Source organism: Poecile atricapillus, chromosome 1 (genome assembly GCF_030490865.1).
Source record: "Poecile atricapillus isolate bPoeAtr1 chromosome 1, bPoeAtr1.hap1, whole genome shotgun sequence".
Lineage (NCBI taxonomy): Eukaryota > Metazoa > Chordata > Aves > Passeriformes > Paridae > Poecile > Poecile atricapillus.
The window spans coordinates 149,148,596-149,167,118 of NC_081249.1; the positions used below are offsets into that span (position 1 = coordinate 149,148,596).

The following is an 18,523-nucleotide window of genomic DNA, read 5'->3' on the forward strand; positions in this document are numbered from 1 at the left end:
AGTACTAAATGCACTTCCAGTAGAATGCCGTTCTTGACTTCGGGTTTTTTTTAGGGGGTGGAGAGGCATCCATCCCTCCATCCATCTCTCTCAAGTTAGCACTGTCATTGGAGAAAAGATGAAAGCTTTGTCTTTGGTGTTTTCATCTTTCTTGCATCATTGACCAGTTCCTGAGTTGTTAAAGGTGTTGATATAATATACATCCCCTTTATATCTTCGCTTCACTAAGGGATGCTTCAGCTACTGTACTTGAAACAATTGCTTCTGTATTTTGGGTTCTCCTTCATTAACAGCTTCAAGGAACATCTTTGTTAAAACTGCTATTAATGCTTATTGGTTTTTGAAAAAGAGGAGTTGATTTAATTGTAGATAACTATTCTTGGGGAAAAAACTCAGAGCTTTGGACTAGGACTTCCTAGTCTTGTCTTGTGTACCTTGGACATTTGACAAAAAGATTTTTCTCAGTCAAGCTCCCTGGGTAAATCCTTTTAAGCCTAATTCAAACTTGAAAGAGAAATCTAGAATGGGTGGATTTTACATTTCACTTAATTTGAAACAGAATTTATCATCTATTGTGTTCAGTTAGAGTTCTAACAACAATACTTAATTGCTTACCTCTAATGATAAGAAGTGTATCACAGTTGCTTTTGGCAGATCAACCTGCAAGCATTCCAAGAAATCAATACTTAGCAGTTCTGTTACCAGTTTGCCAACTCTTGATGAGGTATGCTGAAGGGAGTCAGACTTTTTGATTTTCAGAGAAGCACTCATGCTGCTAAAACTGGGAACTTAGTTTAAAATTATTGAAACCTTTTTAACTATTCATGACAGATTCCACTATGGGAAGTGGCACATAGGTGCAGGCAAATAGGCAGTTATGTTTCCTGAGAAGGATACACCATTTTAAAGTTCTTTGTGACATGGTCAATGAAGTCTAAAAGCTATATACAAACAAGAGTTGTGTTGGCTTAAATGAAAGTCTAAATCTAGCCAGGAGCAAGTTGTTACATCTACCACAGTAGCTGGTGTAATTACAGCTTAACAGCTTACAACTAAACGCTTGTTAAATTTTATTCCATGCAACTATCCTATACACACAATTTGAGATACTTTTCAAGTATCAGAGAAACAGAGCAGGGGTCTTATTTAACCCTTTATTTAAATTTAATAAAGTTTGATTCATTAAGTTATCACTAAAATGAGGCAACTGGCAGTTTGTTCCAGACAGGAATGACATCATCCACTGCAATTAAGAATTTGGAATTAATTCAGGCTTCTGCCAAATACTTACTGCTAAAATCTCAATCTCACTTGTTTTCTGTTGCAGGCTAGAAATGAATGTCTGAAGTCTTGTTTGCACCTGGGAACAAAAGATGGGCAAAAGTAAAATACTGCTTGTGTGACACAGTTTAGAAGCATTAATTTAATATTGCATAAACGAGAACAAAAGAGGCTGCTTCTAACAAGACATAGAACTACATCAGATTTAAACTATTGTTTAATGTAATTTTCAGTAAAAATTTCACAATAATCCATGATGAGTGGAGATGAAGGAGACTGGGGCTGAGACACTTGCAGCAATGGTACACACTTGGTAATACTGGCATGGTGCTAAAGCAGACAGAACCATGTGGACGCTTGTGTAACTGTTGAAAACTGCTCTCTGTTTCTGGTGTTAGGTAACTTTTAAAGGAACCTGAGAACCTGTGACTGGATGCAGTGAATCACCTCCAGCTAAAGGAGGAGGATGGCTTTTGAACACCAAACCAAAATAGGGGTCATGCCTTATCACACCTTTTTTCAGAGCAAGCTAGTGGTCCCACCAAGGTAGCACTTTACAAATGTAGTTGCAGCCTTGCATTATGTTGTCTTTTGTACCTTGGAAATGTTGCTTTTACATATGCAAAACCTGAAAACAGTAAGTTTGTTTAGCTCAGAGAGTAACATCCACTTCTTTATTTGGGCTCTAAGAATTGTTAATTGTGAGATTTTTTTGTTGCACACCCAAGTTTGGACTGAAAAGGGGATAAGATTACAGTTCTGTTTTACCATGTACTCTAAATATGTTGAGGCTAGTAATGCTAAACAAGAAAACTGACATTTGTTTCTAGCATCACTGAATGTTTTCTACATTACTATAGTATCATGTTTTAGGCAGAACTGTAGGGGTTTTTTGTTTGTTTTTAAAAACCTGTAATTTTTTCTTAGGCCTTTAGTTTGAGACAACATAATGAAATAAAATACAAAAAGTATCTTTTACAAACATGCTACAGATTAAAAGTAAGATGAACTTGCACCTTTGTGCTGGTTTTGTCTGGTGTAGAGTTAGCTTTCTTCACAAATCTGGTATGGGGCTATGTTTTGGACATTTGCTGAGCACAGGATTGATGACAGACATTTTTGTTACTGCTGAGCAGTTAATCACTGATAAAGTTAAGTAAGGAAGCAATAGCTGGTACAAGACTGTTAGCCACAGATGTAGGGATCAAACACTGTTGTACTGAAGTTAAAAGAATTTTCCAACGTCTTCCCCCACTGCTGCATAGACTAGTTCTTTTAAAGAATGTAACTAGTTTGATAACACATAGAGCCAAGGCCTTGTTGGTTTTCTTATGCCCACACTGGTGAGGAAGCTGAGGGTGAATGGGAAGCAGGGAGGTGACACAGCCGGGGCAGGTGACCCCAGCTGACCAAAGGGACATTCCAGACCATGTGACATCATGCTCAGTATATACAGTGGGGGGAAGAAGGGGGAACATTTGAAGTGAAGGTGTTTGTCTCCCCATTCACCATTACAGGTGAGGGGGCCCTGCTCTCCTGGGGATGGCTGAACACCTGCCTGCCCATGGGAAGCACTGAATTCATTCCTTGTTTTGCTTTACTGGTCTGCACAGCTTTTGTTTTCCCTGTCTTTATCTCAATCCAGGGGTTTTCTGGCTTTTACCCTTCTGATTCTCTCCCTGATAACACTGGTGAGGGAGTGAGCGAGTGGCTGTGTGGGGCTTGGCTGCTGGCTGGGGTTAAACCATGACAACCTTTAATAGCATTTAGGGAGGAAGAAAAAGGAAGTTCCAGAACCACAGTTCCTAGAAAATTTCTAATATGTATGCACAATGATAGCTGAGCCACAAATGTCAGAGATAATCCTTAGCATCCAAACTGTTAAAAAGGGTGGTCTTTGCCTTCAACCATTTGTGTTGTTCCAGGTCTATTTTATGAATAAAGAACAAAATGGATGAATTTGTTTTAGTTAGGTGATAATGGGAATTATGAATTCTACCATTCCTTAACTTCTAGGGATCACTTCTGAATACTTATTTGATGGGTGTGTACCTGAATTTCTTGACGACGCCTGGCACTGGCAGATAATTTTTCAGGAGCTATAACACTAACATTAGGCACTACAAGAGTTCCATGTGATTCAAACACACCTAAAATGCAAACACATCATTTTAGTCTATAGTATTTCTTTATGCAACAAGTATCAACAAACAGAAAATTCACAAATATTAATAGATGAAAATCAGTGTAGTACTGATTAAAAAGCTGCGGAAAACCTCCAAGATCTGACAGGATAATGAGACATGCACATAAATTCTCAAACACTCAGTTATGACTTTGAAGGACTGATTGTTAAGACTAAGAAATTTGGTATTTTATATCACTGTTGCCTGAAATGAAGAAAAGGTTCCAAATGACTTGCATAATTTTACAATGGAATGCAGTGCACCTAATAGTAAGCAAAGAAAAGCCATTACAAGAATGAGGCGACTATTTAATGCTCGGTCCCACAGCAGAACAGTAAGCCCCAGCTTCCCCAAATAATAATTAAAATTTGAAATGGTTTGTTTTGAAATCCAGATTTCCACTTCTGGTAGTCACACACACAAACCCCTCCAAGTTCAACATGGCCTCTCTCCCTCCCTCCCTCCCTATTATGCAAAAGTGTGCATGTGTGAAGTGTTTCCCTAAAAATCACCACTGCCACGCACGGGATCAGTGCTCATGCTCATGCTAAAACATGTATCAAAAATGCCAAACTTTAGCCACACAGTAAGCATTTAATATTACTCTTTATATACAAAATTGTATTATCAGAATAAGGAATGCAAATCCATAGCTAGAAATGTAAAGGCATTTTCATTTGGAAAAAATGTTATTTGTAGATTTTTTTGGTAAGTCAACGTAAACAGATCTCAATACGCTAACTACCACAGGTCAAGTTATTTTTCATCAAGATGACATTTAAATTTCTCCTCAGCTATGAAAAATTTGTGAGTTTTGGCTTTCCCAGTCTCTTGTATTACTGCATCAATGAATGCTTGTACGAAGAATATTCTGTCCATTGGTCTGAGGACTTAGTTTGGAGAAAAAGTCAGTTTTAAATCATTTGGAACAATATCTGAGATTAAGAGGAAGTGACTCTAATCAGAGCTTTTCTGTAAAACATTTTCTTACTTTGCCTTTGGTAATATTTTCCTACAAAACAATTTTTGAGCAGAAAGAGGAGCAGTTTGTATGTTCTATAATTAGAGATTAAATACCTGAAATATTAGTAAATGATCCTTTTTGATTTGGTATTGAAAGATTATCTGTGGTTTCTCTAAAAAAAACCAAAACAAAACCAAAGACAGTTAAGGAAACAGATTTACAATTATAAACAAATACTGTAATAAGACAGTAGTTTCAGATTATCATACATACTTAAACTTAGTTCCAACAGATAAAGAAGTTTGTGGATACTCCCCAGCACACATTTGTTAGCATGAATCAATTCTATTCAGGAATTGAGAGGAAACCATACAGAATTGCATTAAAAAGTCAGGTCTAGAAGCAGTGCTCTCTATGGATACAAGAAATGTCCTCCCTATCATGCAAGAGTGATTTATATGCTAAGACAAAAATATACTGTGAGAGTATTCTCTCTGAATTATTAATTTAATCTGTTTCTCACAGGTTCCTGTGACATAATGCTAAAGTATAAAAGTAGTATTTATACTTAAAAGTACACATATTCAAAGAAGTCCTCAGTAATTAGTTTGGATACCTTTACTTTCCACATTCAGGAATTCATTCAAAGAGAAATTTGCCAGCGCTATTACAATCAGCTATTGCATGTCTCTGTTAGTGATACCATGTAAGGGTTTCTCTATTCTGTTTTCAGGATTTAGAAATAAGGTAAGTTTTTGAAAGAATATTTTTCTTTCACAGCTTCTAGTAGATCAGAAAGCACCTGAGGATCAGGTTAGTTGCAAATACGGAGACTGGCTGAGACCAGAAAAAGGAGAACGAGAGGTGGGTTGCAGGAGACATACACTGCTTGTATAAACTACTGCTTCATTTCAGCATTTCCAAGCTTATGATTGCTTTTATTGTTAAGCCTAGTCAGAAAAACTGGATGGTAAATCTGTTAAGTTTCTGAATTCTACTTTGTGTGTCTAATGCATGTTTATTCCTGCTGCCAATGCAGAAATATATACGTACACACATATAAATATAGTTAGATGCATGAATAAGTACAGACTTACAGGGCCTATGTGTAAGTAACAGCTGTACTGCTTGAGCACACAGGAATGACTAGTCTCCCCTGTCATTTCTGTACTAACTTCCACCGATGACAATAAATAATAATTTCAGTGAAGACAGGATGAAGGGGTTCTCCTGTGTACCTCAAGTCTTTGCCAGGTGTTACTTTCACTTGTGCCAGCACAGCATACAGAAGTGCAACAGTTACACCTTCATTTCACCGTACCAATAGTGCCTCAGAATGAAAGGGATTTGTTGCTTTAGTATTTTGATTACACAGTACACAAATGTAAAGGACTTCTGCTCAGTAACAGGGCCTTGCACACAGCCAAACACTGCTACTCTAGCTGCTCTGATAACTGAGATAACTGTGTGGACTTTTAATTTGTGAAGCACTATGCATGTGTGAATGTAGCAGCAGCTAGGGAAATCAGTTTCTTTGTTACAATTCTATAACAATTTCTACAATTCTATAACAAAGCCTTTTGCTTTCTTTTCCCCTCAAAAGAAATTCAGCAATTTCTTTACCAAATAAAATTAAGGTTTAACTGAGCATATGCAAACATATATTCACTTCTGATTTTGACCATTCACATTATTGACATGTTGTGCTACTTACCTACTACATCTTTCATCACCGATTTTCATTTTCAGTTTCTGGATCAGGTGATCTACTAAATCAGATTCTAAAATCCTTTTCTCCGTCTGCCTGTCTTTCTCAAAGGATTTCACCTATAATGTAGTTCAGTGGTTCTTAAGATTGTTGATTCTTAAAATGGCATACAAATAAACTTCTCAAACTTAATCAAAACCAAACTGTTTCACCCATTAAAGGTGAAAGAGTCAAAGGTAGGAAGCTATTATCATTACCAATCAATCATTGCCAATTAAATATTTGATTAGATTTTTTTTCAGCCAACTACCAATTTATTCTGCATTCCCAAAGCGTAGCTTGGCTCCCTGCATTTAATATGTGATAATTAAGTTCTAAACAGAATGGTTTATAATTGTAAAAACAGTATTTTTAATATTTTTAGTTAAGCAATTATATTAGAATAAGGCTTGCCTTTCAATTTGCAAGAGTTAACTCAAACGTTCAAAACTTAGGAATCTGCACCATCTTTATTGGCAAGAGCTTAATCAGTAACAACACCATTCACCTCATTAACATCTCCTTTCTTGGTTTTGCTGCAATATTTAAAAAACACTCTATAATAGGCTTGTGGAGGACTTTGAAATATCACATTGTCATCATCAAGATTTACTTATTCTTGCAATTATTGCTGTTACAGTAACAGAATGAATAAGAAGTTAAAAATATTTTAGTAAGTCACACTGGCTGTCCTTGCCATATGCTGTAAAATGGCTAGTATTTTTTTCAGTCAAAGAATTAATCTTTATTCAAAAAATAATGTTTTCTCTAGTGATCCAGAATACTTTAAAACTTTTAACTTCAAAAAACCAAAGGTACCAGAACCACAGGCTGCAGAGTACAGAAGAAGTACACAGTATGTTCATGTTGTGAAACAGTCCAGTCTTTGCATTCTAATCTGAGTTTACAGAGGTGAAGAGTGTGGTTCTGACTGTCTGTTGGAACTACACCGATTTTTTTAGATTTACATTTTAGTTGTATTTGTTTTGTAACATGAGAAGGTGCCAACTGCAAAGTCAACTAATTCATTTTGTCAATTTAAAGAAATCAAGAGACAAGAGAAACCTTTTTCCATGTTAAACCATCCATGGCACTGTCAAGCAATGTTTGCACTAGTTTTTGGATTTTCCTAGAGGGAAGGAAGTCTGTGAATAACAGTGTTATGCAGGGATAAAAAAATGTTAGAAATGCTGAAATTCTTCAGAATAACATTTCTACAACTTAACAACCAAAACTGTACTTATCTCAACTCCTCTTAAGTATAATTTATATCATATTAATAATGACCTTAAAAAAAAGGTAGAACAACATAGTACAAATCTGAAACACCATAAAGCATCCACCACCATAAAGGTCCCATGCTTACCTTCACATGACTTCCTTCTTTCTCTGACACCAGAGCCACATATGTAATCCCTGAGCATCTGCAGTATTCCTGCAGTTCTTCCTGGGACTAAAGTGTGAACAAAAGAAGAGGAATGAGACACTAATTTGACAGATTATAAAATGACCAATTAAGTAATCACAGTCTCTTGTCTTTAATTAAAGTAACTTGATATGCAACAGTCAAACAGCTTCAGAGAGAGAAAAGCTTTATTAACAACTTGGGTAGGTGAAACTTCATTGTGCATATATTTATCCATCCATTGCTTGCTAAAATTGAAATCTGAGTCTACGCTTAGATAGAGAGAATGCCTAGGTCCTGCAGCCCAAGTTCCCACATAGAAGGACTACCTATACCTAGAAGTGCAGAGTCTAAGTAGCTGCAAAAATGTGCAGTCACCACCCTAGTGCCTGCAGGTTTCAGTCCTGCATGGCTGGAGGTCTGCCACGAAAGATGACTCCAGCTGGGTTCCTATAAAACCAAGGCTATGCTGACTTACTCAGCACTGCGTTGCAGGACAGCATTAGACAGAGGCAAGAACTACCCAGGTCTTCATTCCTTATGAATCAAAACAACCCCAAACCAAGAAACTCCAGCCTAGGTATATTATCTGGATTTTTTTTCAGTCCCAAGGGATTGACACTGTTGGAAATGTGATGGCAAAAAATTACAAGAAAGTCAGACAATGAACTGAATGAGCTCAAAACTTCCTACCCTGCAGCACATGACATGGAAGGGGCAACTGCAGAGTCTCTCTTGTTAGTCATGAACCAGGACACTTGAAGGTGAAGCAGACTCATAATCCTTACGTAAGTGCCACCACCTCTAAAAGGGATTTCAGTGTTGCCGTGTAGCTCCCTACACTCCAGTGTAGTGCTGGCTACAGCTCTGTTTGGTTTCAGCTGGACAGAAAAGGGCACAACTCAGCTTGCCACTCTCTTCCCCTCCTACTACAGGTCTTTCCCTTCAAGGGAAAATAGGGTCCCATCTAGTAGCTCAGTTTGCTAAACTGTATTTCTAACAGTAGAATAATATCAATATTCCCTCCCCACCTGAGTGTCTTCAGCTATCTGGTTGTTTAAAACTTGATGCCACTGTTCTTTTCTTCATGTATCCCCATTAAGTATTAAATTAATTAATAGGAGGGATCTTTCTTCACACTTTTAAATAATCTGGAAGAATGCTGCAAGGCCAGTGAGACTTTCTTGACATTATTGTGTCTGAATAGCACCCTACTTGCTCAGTATTATGAGTCTCTATCTCCATAAAAACAGAACAATACCCAAAAATAGTATGGTTTCACTGCATTAATCTTGGAGAACAATAAGACAGATAACACATGGAGATAAAAATTCTACCTGGGACCAGTCATACATTATTTCGGCTGGAATTCCTGCAGTCCAGAATTTCTGAACAATGTTGATAGCTCTACCCATTGACATCTGACCAACACTTACAACCAGCAGGTCACAAGAGCTGACAGAAACCTGAAGGGAAAGTAAAATCGAGACAATATTAGTGACAATAACACTTTTCACCTCACAAGGCAGTTGAAGTAAGGAAGATGGACAAATATTCCAACATTTGTCAAAATGCATCAAGCTAAAAAACCAAAAAGGGATTAGATCCATCTCTTTTTGAGAGCTTCAATCCACCAAAGTCTGCCTGAAAGTCACTGAAGCTCAATCTTCAACGTAAAGCACCTCCAGCGCCTCAGCCTGCCAAGTACCCCTGCCTACTTTCCTTCCCACTCTCCTTAGCAATGTTAATTTATTCTGATAGAGAAAAGATAATAAAATACACATTTCACAACCAAGTGAAGATGTGTGACACTGTACAAAGTAGTCAATATTCTTAAAGTTTCTTTCCATCTCTATCTTCTATACTTTGATAAGTGGAGAAGCAGTAGGGGAAAAATAACACTAAATACACACAGTTGTACTCTTCCATCTGAAAGAATACACAGGCTAAGAAAACATCCCACTTAAATTGAAAATACAATGGTGTAAGCCTGAAGATCCCGTCTTCCTGTGATTCTCATTTAATAAATAGAAAATTTCTGTGTAGAGAAACACAAAAGAAAACAGGCAATCTTGATGTCTACCTTCTATTTCAGTATGGTATTGTTTTGGAACACATCTGAACGTCTTATTTTTTGTCCATCTCTAGCTACAATTAGGTTATTGAACTGGAACTGTCAGAAGTAAACAAATTCCCCACGTCCCAAGAAAGAGACTTACAGAATCCTCCACACTGGAAACAGCAGCAGTTATTTTATCTATAGCAATGCTGACACCAACAGCGGAAGGAACTGGTCCTACTGCCTGTGGCCCTCTAAACTGTGGAATCTCAAAACAAGAAAAAAACAGAATGGAAGACCAGATATTTATCTTGGCAAAATATAATTTTTCTCAAGGGTTAAAAAAATTTCCAAATTTACTAGAAGAGATGAGCACATACCAGATGATCATATCTGCCTCCTGCAGCAAGAATTTCAGGAACAGTTCTTTGTCTTCTTTTGATGTATGCTATAAACTGAAAGATAATACCATTGTGCTGCTGTATTTTGTAAACTAGTCCCAGATTGATAGAGATCTGTAAAATAAAAACGAATATGTGCACATATATAACAAATTTCCTGTTAGCAGCATGGATTTAAAACACTTTTTACATAAGGAACACATATGGAAACATTCCTTAGCTCCAAAAATTTAAAATATAGTGAAAAATAAAGAAATGGTGCTTTAATCTTACAGCATCCCAATAAACCTGCAGCACAAAACCCAAATAGCAAGCTTCAAGGAAGGCAGAGGCTTTTAGCAGTCATTAGATTTCTATATTTTAAAATATTTACAGTTTCTTCAAAATTTATTAAAATCCCTCTTTTTGCTCTAAGTAATGCCTTCAGTCTTGGCTGGGGAAAGAAAACAGTCTTAGTGTCATTAGCCAGAATTTAAGCCAGAGACTTCTGACTGGAAGAGGTCTTATTTTTATAATGCATCTTTAATTTAAAAAAAAAAAACAGAAACGAAGAAGTATCAATGCCAGTACTATTATTTGCCACCAAAAGAAACTTGTGTGTGCTTTTTCTATTATAAAATATCTTTATTTCCTGGCATATTGCAAGGCCCAGCAGCCTGTAATCCCATTAATTTATTAGCAGAGCATTTTACAAACCTGAAGTTTTATTCCCAGTTGCTTTAATAAACCTATGATTTCCTCTAAATCCTTCATGCCATGCTTCAACAGCTGAATGACACTTGGCTTTTGTTTTATCATTGTGTTTAGAAATGGAAATACATTACTTGCTTCTCCCTTCTGCTCAATGAATTTATAGAGTCGAGAAAGCTAAAACCAAAAAATAAAATTATAAGCAACACAGACAGCATTCATAATATGTCCCATCTAAAAGGAAGGAAAATATCTGACTTTATATCTGGAGTAAAATATCTTGCCTTTTTTGCTTGTTCTGTCTAGCAGGCTGTTTTTACCTAGTGAAGTTGAGCAAAAGAACAGAGACAGAGACAAGTCTCAGACTATCTAGAAGTTAACTTCAACTCTATGCACATTCAACATTTGCAGAGAATTTTTTTTTTTAAGTTTCTCTCAGTTTTGTTTATTAAATACCCCTCTAGAGTATTCCATTTACCCTTTATTAGTTTCCACAGCCTGTGAAACATGCTTAAAGAAGCTGCAATATTGGCTGCCAGAGAGAACAGAGAACAAAGACCACTTGCAAAGAGACTGACCTATTCTGAACAGCACATGTAACAGGTTATTTTTCTTACTCTGGTTGATTAAATTAAAAAAAAAAATAAAAATATTACTGACTAATTACAAATTACAGGGAAATTAACACTGAATTAAGATCACTTACACTAGCTGATGTGAGAGAAAGATTACAGAACTTGGCTTCTACTTCTCTTTTAGTTAGCTTTTCAGTCTACAAAAAAAAACATATTAAAACAGCATTTGGTTGTGTCTAATGCGTTATTGTAATTATTCAAAGTAATTTCACCTGTATTCTGTGCTTATAAAGTAGAAAAGACCTTACTGATATTAAAATACATTTCAAATTTATTTTTTTAAAAGTTTTTATTGACTAGCCTGCCAGTTCTTGATAATACAGGTGAACAATTCTCTAATAAATACACATTCAGAAATCATAAACCATCCCAATGTTTATCCAAGTAACAAGAAAGTAATTAATCTATGTTTACAGCCCAAAGGCAGCCAGCCTTTTTATGTATCAAGGGTATACTCCTGGTCATGCTGTCAATGGCCTGTTAATCATTTTTAGAGACAGCTCCACAAAATAGAATACTCTACAGCCATGATCACAGACGTTACGTTAGTAACTAATGCCTTACCACAGCATCATAGAGAATGATGTAGACCTGATTGAGTTTGTCCTCTGGTATCCCACAGTGCAAAAGTATGGCTTTGAGTAAGGCAGTGTGGTTCAGATAAATACTGTAGTTTCTTTCCTAGCAAAGCATAAATGAAAAAAAGAAAGCATGAAAAAAACCAAGTTTTACTTCCATTCAGTTTTCTTAAAAAAACCAACCCACATAAAACAAAGTCTTCCTAAACATTTAATAATAGTTCAAAATTAACTTCAAACCTCTTCTTTCACTACCTTAATTTTTATCTCTAACAAAAGAATGGCAACTCTTGTCCCATTCTATAGTAATCACTTCTTGTCTGACAGAAGACATTATTTCAATGGTAAATAATACTATAAAGGATTCAGTCAATATTTCCTTTGCACATAAACCTATGTTTCATTTAGGTTTACCTAGGAAACACATTTTTTATGACAGTGTTCTCTAAGTGACTATAGATTAAATGTGAAAATAGTCCTGTACTGGTTAGAGTATCCTCTTACAACATGTCAAACTAAATATTTAGTTAAATTAAAATTTTGTGTGGAAAAGAGAGGAAAGGGGCTGATTAGAGAATCTACCTGTAGCACTGAAAACTCTTGAATGATTTCTGAAATGGCATAAATTGTTTCTGCTATAGGCAAAAAGCTATTTCCAGTAGATGTAATGATGTCAAATGCACATTCTAGGAGTTCTTTGGGATGACAGCGGTCTAACTTCCGAGGTCTGAAAACTCGCTCTATACAGTATCTAAAGGAAATATTGAAGAATGAATCAGCCTCTTCAGAAGTCCAAGCACAGTATCAGTGAAAAGCACCACCTCTACATCTCTTACCTTTTCAAGTTTGATATGTTATTTCTAGCTACAAATCTTGCAAAAGGAATCTGAAAAACAAAATACATGAAAATTGTTGAAACAAAAGTCGGTCTGAGCTCTGTAGCTAGAGATTAATTAAACTGTATAGTTACACTTGTACTCTCCCAAGTCTAATATAATGCCTAAAAACCTGACATAGCCAAGTAATACTAATCTAACCATCCTTGCTGCAAGTTTTAAATAAAAACATTACTTTCACCTATGTTAAAAAAACAAACTTCAACACATGGTCTGGGCTCCAGCTGTCAAGAAGAGTACAAGAGAACTCAGGAGAACAAGAACAGACATTGAGAGATACACTACTTCAGCAGTCAAAAGAAGTGCAAGCCTAAACCAAATTCTACCACAGCACCCTCCAAACCCTCTGCAAGCCTTGCCTGCAGAGATGATGCTACTTACTCTGAGATCATAAGGAAGCATTACCAGCATCCCGCTGTGATCCATGAAATACGAAGCTTCATTGTGTTCATATAGTTTTTTATTTCTGGGCATCAGCAGTGGAGTATGCAGCTTGATGGCTCCTGCACAAAACCAGAAAACACTTCTCTCATTTTAGAAGTAACACCTGATTTTTACAGGCTCATGAACACCCTTGCAGGGCATAATTATGTCAATCCATAAGTTAAAAAAATTACATTAAATGTCCTTAATAGACTTCTCTCTTCCATATTTAAAGAAAGAAAGTCAGAGTTTGTTTTATGCTTATGTTCCATGCTTCTTGGGCTCAGCAAGGAAGCCACAGAAGAGAGAACTGCCAATTCCACAGCCCAGCAGAATCCTCACCTTGCCCTCCCTCTTTGAACACCACCTTTCACAAAAGCAGGCATACAAAACAGATGAGAAACTCTGCAGTTACCTGTAGCAAATACTGCTTTGGTCTAGAGGCATTTCCATATAGAACAAATTTTGTTCAGCCATGTTGCATCCTCTGTCTCAAAAATATACTAGAAGTATTTGTGTTTCATTTTAAAACCTCCTGAATATCAGTTTTTTTCCAGCTATATTTTGGAACCATCTATCTGTATGAATCCAATCTTCAGTGAAACCTTACTATTACTAATACCACTTACTACTGAAAAATAGTTTCTTGTTTTAATATTTGATTGAGAATCACTAGAGAATTTACTGAAGCTTAAATCAATTAGATTTCAATACAAACTTTTAAATGAGAAAAAAGCGCCCCAGATAGAAATTCTTTTAGCCATTACAGATGTCAGACACAATCTAACGGAAAATATCCAATCCCTATCCCCCCATTTTTTTTTCAAAAGCATGAAAACATTTTAGTCTCTAAAATGCTAACAAAAACTTTCCCAAATCTGTCAAGGTTTAAGGAGTGGGGGAAGAGAGTAAACCCATCCTTGACTTCTCATTCCTCAGTTTTCTCACTCTTTTGTATTGCCAACTTTTGATCATGCTTAATCAGATTTTGATTTACTTGAAAAATGCAAAGTTTCTATTTCAAAATTCTCTATTTTTATATAAAATACTACCATGAACACCTGTAAGACAACACAATTGATAACATTTCAAGTGTGACAGTGGCTGCGTAAATTTTCTTCTCAAAAAATAATTTTAAGTGAATACTACTATTAATGACTGGAGAGATTCCTGGAAAGGAAAACGAAAGACTATTACACATCGTGGCATCGGCTTTGGCTGAGGAAGTTCCTGAACAGCAAAGCATTACCAAGAATACATCATTGGAAGGACCACTACACACTTTGTTTCCATGCTCTCCCTCATGCTTTTCCCATTCTGGCTGTTCAGTGAGAGGTTACTGTGCTACATGGATGCCTGATCTCCCACCACAGAGCTACCTACCCTTGTATTCAGATCCAGATTTTGCATAACAGCCTCTACCTCTAAAACCTCATACAGATTTATCAGAACAACCATGTACATTCAAAAATATAATTATGATTTTCACTCTTCTTTCTGTAGAAAATGTAAATCATTCAGATTTGATGTTAGTAGCTACTACTGGAATGACAAAACAACAGAAGAAAATATCATAAAAACTTCAAATGATCAACTACTGAACATGTTTTCTGATTTCTCTTATAGCAGTAAATCCATTCCCTTCTTTTAAATCAATTCAATCACAAAAAAGGAAATTAATGACTTTTGTAAACACACCCACCGTGTCTTTTAAATATCCGGCTGACAATCTCACATACATGCTGCTGTATCTTGGCTGCCCAAATAGAAAAACTACCCTGAAACCATCACAAATAAAAAGTACATATATAATTCATGTGTGATGAACACTCCATGTAGGCAATCATTCCATGTAATACAGGCAATAAACATTCTGCTATCTCATCCCACTACAAAAAACTGCAATGCTTACATAATAAAAAATAATTACAGCCTTTTGAAGCATTCTTGTACTATGTTACCGCAAATTTCTTTAGATTTAGAAAGATTCAAGAGCTGATAAACTAAGAAAAATTACATTAATTAGAAACAGAAGAAAACATCCAGGGGCAACACTTTCTGCTGACAAGTGGTCAACCATTAATTTGACAGGAATTCAGAGTAAAGGAAGTCATTATCTGGACATAAAGCTTTAGCTGCTGCAATCAAACACTGCTGGTTTCTTCACTGAAGAATGAAATTAAGGCTCAAATAGCAAGTGGCTATTCAAACCCACACAGCAGAGACTGTAGTTTTAAATGGGAACCAATGTGAAAGTGAATCTTGAGATAATGCAGTTCACTCAGAAATACTACAGGTTTACCCATATAAGCATATTTTTAAAAAATTCAACACAGGGAAAAGCCAAACCCATGCATCCCCTGAACACCTACAAACCTTCAGCATATCACTGTCATAAGTATAGTCAATTCCTGGAGATACACGCTGTGCAAATATCTGACTCATCATAGTCCGGTAGGCCTTTCCATCCACGTTTGCTAAGGTATGGTGGAGCACTTCATGGAGTTCTGACTCTTCCATTTGTGGTGGTGGAAGATGTTCACTTTTTAGCAGCTCCACAGCTGTTGGTCGTGCTGCAGGATCGTGGTTCAGAAGCCACGTAATAACCAATCTCTACAAATTAAATCAAAATTTTACAGATTAGAAACATTTTGTAAATTAACAGTATTTGCAACAAACTTGGTAGGCATATCAATTCAATAACAAACTAAGACACTCTACAGGGGAAAAAAACAGCAGAATCTAAATATTTTGGATAGACATTATTTTCTTATTAAATTTTGAATATATTTCATCATCTGAAAAAGTTTACTAAACCACACAAGTTATTAGAAATGTGACTCCTGGGATGACAAAATATGTAGTATTTTTTTCCTTTGTTGTTCCATGGTACGCTAGCTCTGGCATCTCTTTATCAACAAAGTTAAGAAAGCAGAATTGCATGCATGAGATCAAAGATTTGAGAGGCACAAGTATTAGAATCACAAGTATGTGACAGGCACAAGTATTCCCATTCCCCAGGGGGAATCTTCCTGGCATATTTCAGTGAAATGTACAAGCTGGAAATGTTTTTCCGGTACTAGTAATGTGCAGATTACTGTTATACAAGCATAACACACTGAAAGTTAACATTAATGGTCAACAAAAGAGTTGATTAGCACAAGGATAAAGCCACCTAGATGGTCCAGAAAAGATAACACTGCTCCTTATCACTTCATTGCTCTGCCATAGAGGCCTCCAGAACAGCTCTTGGCAGCTCTGTCAAGTTTGGAGCAGCCAACTGAGCTTGCACATTTCTTTCATTTGTGTGACACATATTTCTTTCAAAAACTTTAAGTAAAAAGTTAAACAATTCAGCTGCCATTTCTCTGAGCATAAAAAGTCAGAATTGTCCCACAGAGCTTAAAAGATGTGCCAGTGAACTCTAAATTTCTTCATGACTGAGCTCTGAGAATTTTGTAAGTAAATATATTTCCATGTCAGCTTAGAGCATTCTTTTGAGATTTTATTTCCTTTGTTCTATCATGTAATAAGAACTTGGCAGAGAATGCTAGGTGGGGAATTAAGTGGAAAATTATGGGGAAAAAATGATAATGTTTTCTGAGAAGGAATGCCTAATAGTTAAAATATCTTCAAAATTACCTGCTTTGCATGCTTGACTTCATCGAAGTCCTTAGGAAATATAATCGCAGGCTAACAAAACAAAAAACAAAATCCACATTTGAATTTTAACAAGCAGTCCAGATTGCTCAGATTAGTCTTAAGTTCTACATATTAAACAGAGAGACCAAGTATTTCCATTGCCCATGAAAAAATAAACAAAAACCACCAAACAAACCAACCCCCCACATTGCAAATTTAGTTTGAAGAGCTCAAAGGAAAAAGAATGCTTTGATGTTTTTACAATGGAAGTACGACCCATAATCACAAGCATTTTCTAACTACAAATACCAACCGATTCCTAAGAAAGGCCCACCAGGCCTAAACCTAGGTACAGTAATGAAATGATTCCTTTATCTGATATGTAAAGATTAATTTCACAGACAGAACACTGACTGATGGCACAGTGCATTAAAGGAATGTCAGTGCAACAGCTCCAATTGTATTCTTCACTTTTTATTATATATTTTACAAATTTGTGCTTATTTTTAAGCACTCCCTATGGCAACATTTTTTGCTATATTTTGCATCCTTTTACTTCTCTTAAAAAACTATTTGATGCATAGAACTAATATGTTTCATCTCTGTGTACTTACCAGCCTTAGCTGACCAAGAACAAAGATCCTTTCTGATGCAGTATTCATAGGATGGTAACACATTTCAAAGAATATTATACCTAGGCTGAACAGGTCCACTTTCTAAGGAAGAAAAAAATGAAAACTTGTACGTAGTACCTATCAGTTTTCTGAAGATGAACATAGCAGAGGAAAAAAACAAAAACCCAAGTTTAAAACAAATATTTAGGTTAAATGTCACAGTATTAAAGCTGGAGAGGGCTGGGGTTTTTTCTGTGTCTTTTTGTGTGTTTTTTATTATTATTTGTTTTTAAAGCTTTTTTGTTAGAAGACATATTCCATTAAGATTTGGCAGACGTTAAAGCCTTCTATCATCACAGCTATGACATAAATGATGGATACACTCAAGTTGTGGTCAGCAGCTTAACACCGACCTGAGGAGTGGATGTTCCTCAGGAGTTGGTACTGGGACCAGCTGTTTAACATCTTTGCTGGTGACATGGACAGTGGGACCCTCAGCAAGTTTGCTGGTGACACTGAGCTGTGTGGTGCAGTTGACCACATGGAGGGAAGAGATGCCATCCAGATGCACCTGGACAGGCTCAAGAGGAGGGGCTGTGTGAACCTCATGAAGTTCAACAAGGCCAAGTGCAGGGTCCTGCACATGGGTCGGGGTAATCCCAAGCACAAATACAGGCTGGGCAGAAAATGGATTGAGAGCTGCCCTGAGAAGAAGCTGGAGGTGCAGGCTGAAAAAACCCTCAACATGATCTATCAGTGCACTCACAGCCCACAAAGCCAAACATCCTGCGCTGCATCAAAAGCAGCATGACCAACAGGTTGAGCAAGGCGATTCTCCCAATCTACTCCATTCTCATGATACCCCACCTGAGCACTGCATCCAGCTGTGGGGCCCCCAACACAAGGAGAACATAGATCTGCTAGAGCAAGTCCATGGAGCAAGTCCAGAGAAGGGCAACAAAGATGATTAAAGGAATTGAACACTTCTCACACAAGGAAAGG

At 36.6% G+C, this 18,523-nt stretch overlaps 1 protein-coding gene across 3 annotated transcripts in view; it reads right to left on the reverse strand.

Annotated features, from left to right (window-relative positions):
* The window catches only part of EIF2AK4 (eukaryotic translation initiation factor 2 alpha kinase 4), a 38,581-nt gene that overhangs the window by 3,027 nt on the left and 17,031 nt on the right, over window positions 1-18,523 (reverse strand). Inside the window, exons 19-37 of one of the 3 annotated variants that reach the window (XM_058838889.1) lie at window positions 17,522-17,623; window positions 16,908-16,958; window positions 15,642-15,878; window positions 14,968-15,043; window positions 13,224-13,345; window positions 12,783-12,832; window positions 12,529-12,697; window positions 11,933-12,049; window positions 11,440-11,505; window positions 10,740-10,910; window positions 10,023-10,157; window positions 9,803-9,910; window positions 8,921-9,049; window positions 7,545-7,631; window positions 6,146-6,258; window positions 4,545-4,603; window positions 3,334-3,431; window positions 1,292-1,360; window positions 616-660 (exon numbers count right to left, since the gene is read on the reverse strand). In XM_058838889.1, the coding sequence (XP_058694872.1) occupies window positions 616-660; window positions 1,292-1,360; window positions 3,334-3,431; window positions 4,545-4,603; window positions 6,146-6,258; window positions 7,545-7,631; window positions 8,921-9,049; window positions 9,803-9,910; window positions 10,023-10,157; window positions 10,740-10,910; window positions 11,440-11,505; window positions 11,933-12,049; window positions 12,529-12,697; window positions 12,783-12,832; window positions 13,224-13,345; window positions 14,968-15,043; window positions 15,642-15,878; window positions 16,908-16,958; window positions 17,522-17,623 (2,004 nt within the window). Of the gene's footprint in view, window positions 1-615; window positions 661-1,291; window positions 1,361-3,333; window positions 3,432-4,544; window positions 4,604-6,145; window positions 6,259-7,243; window positions 7,308-7,544; window positions 7,632-8,920; window positions 9,050-9,802; window positions 9,911-10,022; window positions 10,158-10,739; window positions 10,911-11,439; window positions 11,506-11,932; window positions 12,050-12,528; window positions 12,698-12,782; window positions 12,833-13,223; window positions 13,346-14,967; window positions 15,044-15,641; window positions 15,879-16,907; window positions 16,959-17,521; window positions 17,624-18,523 lie in introns of those variants that run through there. The other 2 variants (XM_058838897.1, XM_058838906.1) reach the window with 2 other exon arrangements.